The sequence below is a fragment of the Pelobates fuscus genome, chromosome 6 (genome assembly GCF_036172605.1).
Source record: "Pelobates fuscus isolate aPelFus1 chromosome 6, aPelFus1.pri, whole genome shotgun sequence".
Taxonomy (NCBI): domain Eukaryota; kingdom Metazoa; phylum Chordata; class Amphibia; order Anura; family Pelobatidae; genus Pelobates; species Pelobates fuscus.
The window spans coordinates 205,555,736-205,566,310 of record NC_086322.1 but is presented as its reverse complement, the minus strand read 5'-3'; the positions used below and the strand labels follow the sequence as shown (position 1 = coordinate 205,566,310).

General features: G+C 38.2%; 1 protein-coding gene across 2 annotated transcripts in view; it reads right to left on the bottom strand.

The window, feature by feature from the left end:
* The window catches only part of ADAMTS3 (ADAM metallopeptidase with thrombospondin type 1 motif 3), a 256,599-nt gene that overhangs the window by 47,873 nt on the left and 198,151 nt on the right, over positions 1-10,575 (bottom strand). For both annotated transcript variants that reach the window (XM_063458665.1, XM_063458666.1), the window contains exon 11: positions 3,799-3,912. In XM_063458665.1, coding sequence (XP_063314735.1) covers positions 3,799-3,912 — 114 coding nt within the window. The remainder of the gene's footprint in view (positions 1-3,798; positions 3,913-10,575) is intronic.

The window sequence follows — 10,575 nt, the reverse complement described above, 5'->3', positions numbered from 1 at the left end:
CAAGATGTAGAGTCTGCAAAAGTTATAACCCAAAGAAGTCTTGTTTTAGTGAATATGGGAATCCATGTAAAATTTACAATATAACTGCGGATGTTGTATAATTAATTCTTGTAAAAATATGAATATTCACATATTTCATACTAATAAAAATACCATCCTATATTGGCAGATATAATCTCCTGTAAACCTGAAAATTACTTTCCTTTGGCAAAGGGTGTATGCTCTTGATGCCACCAGCATTATGTCATCCCAGTAAAAAGGTTTCTTATTTTAGGAAAGTGATATTAAAGCTGTGATTGGTTACTTGGATTAATATTACCAGTAGTTTCAACAAATGTTAATACATTTAAATATGTGTTTTGGATTTCAAAATTAGGTTTATTAGAATCTACCATAATAAACCATGTTTATTTTGGTAAGGCTGCATTGCAGGTTTAACAAAAGGTTTACTTACAGTGCTTAACCATATATTGAAAAGCCCCATGTTCTTATTATAGAAACATATATTGCATTGCTTAATTGCTACTGGTTCATTTTCTATGTGAAATAAACTCACGAAAACATACATTTTACTAAATCCTTTACACAAAAACATAATAAATAATATAATTATCATTTGCTTATTCTTTGACTCCTATTGCATTTTAAACATTTATTGTTCAACGGAGAACAAGAAAAAAAATACACTTTAATTATAACACCACAACTTTATTCGTCTAATAAACTAAAAATTTTGCATGGATATATTGGGACCTATCATAGGTAAAGTGTCTTGAGAATCTACCATAAAATATAATTGTGCAATATATTTTTAATTCTCAACATATTGTTTCTCTTATCTTTTAATAGGTGACATTATAAATACACAATATTCTTACATAAACTGAACAATTACACAATAAAGTGATAAAAGGACACCTCATCTACTTACTGGACATTAACTATATTTAGAGGCACAAGAGGTTTTTAAGCAGACTATATATTTGCTGAACAATTGCACCAAAATAACAAACTAGAAAATACGATTAACAGTATAGGTTTTCAGATAAGATTGAAAATCTCAATGGACTGTGGTAAGTAATTCATTGTCCAATAAAACTGGGTTTTTACATGCTAAGAGGGAGCTGGCATTGTTAAACTACTGTGTAATCTATGTCTTTGTTGACATTTTTAAGTGGCAAGTATTTTATAGTTTGATTTTGCTTTACCTTTTGTCTTAACCCCTTCAGGACAGAGTCAATTGTACACGTTCTGATCAAAACAAAATGTAAACAAAAACTGGAATTTGCGCTATATGTCTGTTCAACCGTAATTCACCTCTTTCATATTAAGTGCACCCACACTTATATATCATTTTGTACAGGAGAAACATGGCTTTAATTTCTCATGAACTATTCATATATGAAACATAATTTATTATGAATAAAATAAAAACTGTGAGAAATTTTTAAAAAATATTTGTAGTTCCAGCTGACATTTTAGCTGTACATGTCATAATACTGTTAGTTTTTATTGCAATAAAATGCACATATTTGTGACTACTAAGTGGCTACTAAGTGGCTACTAAAAAAAGACTGGACATACCCCACTTGCAATACCTTGGTTTCCCTACTTTTGCAAATGGTATGCCATCATGGGGATAATTCTCATTCCTGGGCTACCATACGGTCTCAAAGGCAACATAACCAATCTGGCGAATTTCAATGTGAAAAAAATTAAATGCAAGACTTATATTTGACTAACTTTCCAAAACACTATAAAACCTGTAAATGGGGGTACTGTTATACTTGGAAGACTTCACTGAACACAAACATTAGTGTTTCAAAACGGTAAAACGTATTACAACAATAATATTGTCAGTAAAAGTGCAGTTCATGTGTGAAAAATGCAAAAACATCACTTTTACTAAAAATATCATCGTTGTAATACAATTTACCATTTACTAATATTTGTATTCAACGAAGTCTCCAGAGTAAAACAGTACCCCCCCCCCCCCCCCCCCATGTACATGTTTTATGGTGTCTTGGAAAGTTACAGGGTTAAATATAGTGCTTGCAAATAAAATTCTCTGCTCTTTCTGCCTTGGTTGTCAGGCATGCCAATCAAATTTTAATTAATAAAGTCACATAATTATGCTAAAAGATTACTTAAATATACACATAGAATTTTAATATATATACATATATATATATATGTATTTAAATTCTGAGCGTATACTTATGTAATCATTAATGTAATTATATATATATATATTTGCGGTTATTTGTATTTTATATATAGATAGATGTATATAGAATGTCATTCTAAGTGTATTTTGTTACACACACATATATATATATATATATATATATATATATAACAAGATACAGTTAGAATGAAATTACATGTGTATAGATAATTTATTTTCATTTTTTTAAAATATTTTATTTATTTATTATTGTAATAATACATATATATATATATATATATATATATATATATATATATATATATATATATATATATAGTTCACCAAAAAGCAGCTGCTCACCAGTCTTTAAAAGTTCCAAATTTTATTAAGTATAAGTTAAAAGAGACCAACGTTTCAGTCCCAGCTCGGGACTTTCCTCAGGGTAACAAAAAAACCCTGAGGAACCCTGAGGAAAGTCCCGAGCTGGGACTGAAACGTTGGTCTCTTTTAACTTATACTTAATAAAATGTGGAACTTTTAAAGACCGGTGAGCAGCTGCTTTTTGGTGAACTATACATTTGGAGTCCAAGCTATGGCACCCGGGACATTGGAAACCTACTAAGCGTGAGTGCGGGGGATATTGGATTTTTTTATATATATATATATATATATATATATATATATAAATATAATATATATATATATATATATTATATATATATCTTAACTTCATTCTAAGTGTATTTTAATACTAATACATGTACTTATATTAATATTAAAATACACTACGTATGATGTTTCATATACAATATTATATATATATATATATATATATATATATATATATATATATATATATATATATATACACACACACACACACACACACATTTAATTTATTTTAAACATGTTTAATATTTTTTTTTTACACTACCCATCAGCAAGGGGACCGTCTGACAGTCCAGACAGTCTCCCTGCTGGCAGATCCACAGCTAGCTATAGGGGTCCATGTTATCGCTCTTTGAGAGCGACCAAATGGCCCCCGGGGGCCGGATTTGCCAGGGGAGTGCTGCCTGGGATGTCAGGTAGTCCTCCCGAAGAGGAACGTGGTGGAGGTAAGTCCACCAGAGCTCCTGGGGGCTTAAGCCATTACGGCGTTCTATGCCGCCGCAGCGGCTTTAAAGCCCATAAGAATGGGGACGGCATAGAATGCCGTAACAGCATTAAGGGGTTAAATGAGGTCTTGAAACACAGAGAGGATATTTAAGATTGACCACTTTTTACCTAATCTCAACTATAATGCATCACGTTGAGTTCAAGATAAAGCACTTAACTTCTTTTGAATCGACTCATAATTTTTCAGTACAATATCCCTTTCACTAAATTTACAATGGCCCGTGGAAAATAATAATGCATTTATTGACAAGGCCAAACAAAAACTCTTTAGCAACTTAGAAATTTATCAATATTTTAATATGTGTTAACTGTCAATGGCAGGCAACAGAAATAATCAAGAAACATGGAAATTAATAGCTTCTGAGAACATACTTTGTGAAAGTTGACTTTTGTATCATTCTGATTCTATATGATTACCTTGATATGGCTATAAATACTCATATCATACATACTTTTCCCACAGCACATTCTGTTCCATCAAGAGGAGGCCCTTTCTTGGTCTTACAGAAGTATGGGTTGTCAGGATGACTGCACCACAGTTGTTTGCAAGGGTCAAAAGATCGGAACTGGTAAAGTAAATACAAGTTAAAACATTTTTATATGTTGGGAATAATACATTTTGAAACTATTATTATACTAAAAGCACCAAAACAAGTTCAGCTGAATGGAATGGTTTTGGAGAATAAATCATGCCCCTGCAATCTCACTGCTCAATTCTCTGCCATTTAGGAGGTAGACAAAATTGTTTAGGCAGACCTAGTCACACCTCCCTTTATTTGACTTGCACTACTTTTCTAAACAAATTCTGTAAAAACAGATCTTATGTTTAAACTTCTTTTATTGTGCAGTCTGTTTGATTTAAAGGGACACTATAGTCACCCAGACCACTTCAGCTCAATGAAGTGGTCTGGGTGCCAGGTCCCTCAGCTTTTAACCCTTCAGATGCAAACATAGCAGTTTCAGAGAAATTGCTATGTTTACATTTGGGGTTAAGCCAGCCTCTAGTAGCTGTCTTCCGGACAGCCACTAGATGCGCATCTGCGACATATTATGCCTCCATCATTTAGAGCGTCCATAGGAAAGCATTGAGAAATGCTTTCCTATGATCACTTTAAATGCATGCGCGGCAGCACATTTGGCTCCGCTGATGTCAGACGGAGGAGCCGACGTCAGCGGGGGAGGAGAGGTCACCAGCGCCAAGGGAGTCCGGCGCTGGAAAAAGGTAAGCTTCAGCGCCACAGGAAGGGGATCCTGATGGTGGGGACACCCTCAGGGCACTATAGTGTCAGGAAAACTGCTTTGTTTTCCTGACACTATAGTGATCCTTTAAATGTCTTGCTCTGCTCTTGCTCTGTTAATAGCGTACTAGAGACATCAGTGGTCTCTTTTGTGTGATTAAAGTTACATTTATAGTACAAGAGATAAATACTTCTAAAGTTTAAGATTTAAATGACCATTAAATATTTTTTTCTTGTGGGCTGTGTGAGTCACAGTTATGGAAGGTGTGGCTAGGGCTGCATAAAAATAAACAAAAGTAATTAACTGAGAAAATTAGCACTGAGACTGCAGAGGCATGATCTATACAACAAAGCTACTTCATTAAGCTAACGTTGATTTAGTGCCTTTAGTGAGCTACTGACTAAAATTGTTGCAAAAAGGCTATAGCTACTGACTAAAAATCTAAGAATCTAAAAGTCTAAAAATAAATATTGCATTGTACATTATAATATATATAATAATTTACATTGCTCTAGTTAGATCCAAAGTGATTGGTTAAACATTTGTTGACAAAATCCATTTAAATGTAGTATTTTTTTTATTTCAGATTTTTAATTACCAGAAGAAATCATAAAAGGTGTGTTATAATCTCTTCCTATCTATGGTGGTAGATCTAACAAGTAGACTTGTGCCCAGTATAAAATAGTTTTTTGCCATTTGGCGGTTTAGCTTCACCCAAATTTCTCCAACAAAAAAAAAAAGGATCTGGAAAAAATAGGGAGCAGAATCAGGCCAATCACTGTACCGCAAAATAAATACACTATATAAATATATACATATATATATACACCTTTTATATTTTTTCACCTATTTACCGGGTTCAGTTTTGGTTCACTTATTTTGTGTTCACACACTTTTTCACACGTTTGTATATAGCACGCAATGATTACCTAGTAGATTTTATTATATAGCCTTATATAGCTTTGGATACTGCTATAGATATTTTGTATTGCACATACTGCCTACACATATTCATATTTCTCCCCTATGCCCTGGGAGAAATGCACTCGCTATTCAATCAATTGTTGCACTGGTTTCTTAGCAACGGCTTGACACGTCAGCACGCACGAATCACGGCCAATTACGTTATGTCACATGATCGCGAGTACACTTCCGGGTATACACGATTGGTGAGTACATTATTTACATTCTCTATATATTTGTTATATTTGTGGGGGTACATTGATCCTGAGGAAGACCCTAAGGGGTCGAAACGTCGATCGGATAATGTAAACCTTGTCTGGAAAATAAAGTACCGATTTATTATTACTTATCAAGACCTGAGAGTGCATCTCTTATTTCTTCATATATATATATATATATATATATATATATATATATATATATATATGAAGAAATAAGAGATGCACTCTCAGGTCTTGATAAGAGATGCACTCTCAGGTCTTGATAAGTAACCATGGCATTCAGTTAGACAGCACAGTTTTGTATTATAAAATGCAAGAACAAGAGGTCTAATCTGGTAGAAAAGGTATAGAAAGTAGTGTGCTCTGTCAGACATTTTGAGTAGTACACAAGTTTTAGAGCAGAAAATATAAGTAGAGAAAATGGATAGGCCCCCCAGACTGACTATTCATGTAACGGTAAGTTTGTTCAGGCTAGGCACGGCTATAAACATAATCTACTGAGTTTAGATATTAGCACAACATTACCAGATCACATAAGAGTTGTAGAGATTTTGTTAAGTGGCAGCAAGAGTATGAGTTTCTCAAGATGCATATGCCTATCATGGCAGAAAAAGGAAAAAACGAAAATGAATGTCAACATAACGTAAAGCATACAGTCAGCCAGGTAGGCCAAGGTTTCTGGTAAAGTCCACTGGTGCCCTGCAAAGTGGGTCATCTGGTATGGCAGCCTGATACCTCTGGGGTATCCCTGTAGGCAGATCCACTGTGTGGTCCACTCCTGCCTCCCACTGGTGATTAGCAGCCCCTCCATGTTGGGGGGTCTGGGTAGTACCATGCCGCCGCTGGTTCCTTGTGGCCAGCAATGGGAATCCTGTAAAAGTTGGTCACAAGGCCCATGAAGGCAATCGTGGCGACCAAGCCCGTTCCGTGAGTAGGTAGGCAGGGATTTCCAAGAAGGGCCATCGTTTGTGTTCAGGCTTGTGAGTCATAGGTAGGAGTTATACTCAGCAGGCTGTTGTTTCTGTCTGCTGACAGGCGAAGCTATATTGCTCAGTAAAGGCCGCATTGCCACTATTTTACTGACCGGGCGCGTGATGCATAATGCCAGGTAGGCTTGATGATGGGCAGTGTAAGGCAGTGTTTCCCTCCTGTGGGGACCGGGACAACCCCCCGGTCCATGGGGGGGAAGCGGGACCCACAAGGCATATTGCAAGGCCGTTGCATGGCAGACAGCTTCCTGAACAGGACGGCGGCCGTTCGCCCCGTTCTTCACCCTCATAGGCCACAGACGCGGAAGCCTCATATTGTCAACAGGGGCTCTGAAACTCCCAAACTCAGGGACCGTGGTGGCTACGGCAACTGCTCAGATATTTGAGACAACTTTTTCACCAATATTGCTGTGATGCTTGGGTTTTGTGCCACAGGGGACCAAATTTGTCAGGAGCCTCTCCAGCCTGCGACCGGTCAGCATGGCGGTCAGGCCCCGCCGCCATTATATAAATATTATGTACCGGTTTTGTAGTACACTGATTGGTGCATTTTACTGCTATCTGGTTCACAGATAAAAGGAGAAAAAGTAACCAATAGAGGGAAAGAAGGAGCAGTAACAAAATAAAAGTATAAATAAAATAATATACATATATATATATATATACATATATTGGAAGGCATGGCCTGAAGTTGTGGGAGGGGCTATAGACCTACAAAAGGGACTCCCCCTTTCCCTACTTACCTTTGTGGGTCAGGCGAATAGCACTTCCAGGTCATGCAAGACGCCATTTTGTTTTCACCTTTGCTCCATGAGGTCGCATACTCCAAGCTGTGTCCAGGAATCCTGCTGCAGGGCTTTCCGTTAATCCAGTGGCTTTCTTTCCGGTCAGCATCACATTTGGTGCCTCAGGGACTCTCAAACTGTAAGTTGACCCACCTGTCGCGCCAGGATTAGTTCCCACGGCGTTCAGCACAGCACGGATCCTCGCTTTACGGTTTCCTTTCGTTTTGCACGGTTATTTCATTACCTAATACTCACCTAGCTGTTCATGTAAAATCTGTTTAAAATCTGTTGGGTTTAAATCATCTGTGCGGTTAAAACTACAAACAAAATACAATTTTTTGCCTACACACTGTCCCCTACCGGTCTTTGGGTGTACTACAGGCTTCTTAGACATTATCGCATTTCATGTACAAACCAACGAACCACTGCATTTCCGCCCACATACTGACCCCTACCGGTCATTCAGTATACTACAGGCTTCTCAGACATTATTGCATTTCATGTACAAACCAACAAACCACCGCATTTTCACCTACACACTGACCCCTATCGGTCATTCGGTGTACTACAGGCTTCTTAGACATTATTGCATTTCATGTACAAACCAACTAACTACTGCATTTACGCCTACACACTGACCCCTATCGGTCATTCGGTGTACTACAGGCTTCTTAGACATTATTGCATTTCATGTACAAACCAACTAACTACTGCATTTACGCCTACACACTGACCCCTATCGGTCATTTCGGTGTACTACAGGCTTCTTAGATGTTGTTTGAATTTTCATGTATAAACCACTGCATTTTCACCTACACACTGACCCCTACCAGTCATTCGGTGTACTACAGACTTCTCAGACATTATTGCATTTCATGTACAAACCAACGAACTACTGCATTTTTGCCTACACACTGACCCCTGCCAGTCATTTCGGTGTACTACAGGCTTCTTAGACATTGTTTGCATTTTCATGTATAAACCACAAAATTTTCACATACACACTGACCCCTACCAGTCATTCGGTGTACTACAGGCTTCTCAGACATTATTGCATTTCATGTACAAACCAACGAACTACTGCATTTTTGCCTACACACTGACCCCTGCCAGTCATTTCGTTGTACTACAGGCTTCTTAGACGTTGTTTGCATTTTCATGTATAAACCACAAAATTTTCACCTACACACTGACCCCTACCAGTCATTCGATGTACTACAGGCTTCTCAGACATTATTGCATTTCATGTACAAACCAATGAACCACTGCATTTTCGCCTACACACTGACCCCTACCGGTCAATCGGTGTACTACAGGCTTCTCAGACATTATTGCATTTCATGTAGAATCCAACGAACCACTGCATTTTCGCCTACATGCTGACCCCTACTGGTCAATCGGTATACTACAGGCTTCTCAGACTTTATTTCACTTCATAAGCAAACAAACTAACTACAGCATTTTCGCTTTTATACTGACTCCTATGGAATATTTGCATGGTTGCACGCTTAAAATATAAGTCCTTCCAATTACGTACGTTCACACATTAGGTTATTCAACAGCCAGTCATGGTTCACTACACTCATGTTTCCGGGTACAGTTGTATTCCATATCACATATGATATAACACTCCCGACAAGTTAATTTCCTTCAAACAGGGGCATTAACAAGCATACAATAAACATTGGGACTGAGCACTTTGCTCTATTAAACATGCATAACACACATATGGGTATACGCTTTTAAATGTCTATATTCAATTTTCATACATTGTTTTACCCATCCGGATACAGGTATTAATAACCCTTACGACCAGTAAGGGTATCTAATCATACTACCAGGTATATACACCTGCTTATGTGGTATTTACATAAATTTTCATACGTTTTCCTCTGGATACATCCTTAGCGTACTGGCAATTAGGGACTATAGGTTTCCAATAGGTATTCTCCTTTCTTGGCATCTACGCCTAACGTATAGTGGTCCTGCGAGGCCAACACCCCGCCTCAATGCTCGGAGGCAAACACCCATCGGGCCACTCGTGAGCTAGCCGCCTCGCATGGTATATAGAGAGGGCCTCACCTGTCACTCCCCTCCCCTTTTTTCTGGTTACAGTCACCGAGAGGCCAACATCCTGCCATTACGTTGGTGGCCACAAATTTCCTCGCGCCATTGCATAGATAGAGCCTCTCAAGCCACTTGGCAACTAGCAGGGCCTCACCTGTCACAAAACAAAGGATTAATTGTTTCACCATGCGGCTTTAGCTAGCAAGCCAGTACTAGCACACTGTGGGTTCATATAATAATGGCTATCTTCATCTTTCACTTGGAGAGGATATTGCTAGTCCCACACGACAATTTTGTCCCAACACAGCGGACAATCACGTTTCAGGCTCCAAGCTCTAGCACCTCAGAACAAATTGGGTTGTCTTATTCTCTTTGGCAAATCCCAGATTTGCAGCAATTTCCATGTTGGCACAAGTAGTTTCAGTTTATGCAGACTGTGGCAGATATGTTCCCAATACGTCAGGGCACATGAAAACCATGTGTCCCAATAAATGTACCCTGAACATTACTTCACGTCTGTAAACATTATGCATTTCCAGTACTTTCTAACTCATCACCCTACCAGACATTTAGTTGATTTCCTAATCTCCGATTTTAAAAGCCTTCCGGACAGGTATTGCCATATACTTTTGGGGAAATCTAGAATGCCCTAACTTGCAGTCATCACAGCAGCATCCAACAGCTAGCAATACACTCATGGCCCAAGAATGGCAGAAAGATTTCTACCTGGGCCTCTCCGATCTACACCATTTACCGCGTGGTGCAATCCCATTGGGATTGTCACAGGGAATCTTCCCTCACACTGTAACCGATCATAGACTCATCTGCACCTCACGCCTCGGCTACCCCAAGTCTCAACACCCTCATACCCTTCTGAGGAGTCTTCATTACAGTATGCCACCATTGTCCATACCATTACAGCTATCACTCAAGCAGCGGGGGAAGCCTGGTTATCACAACGCATT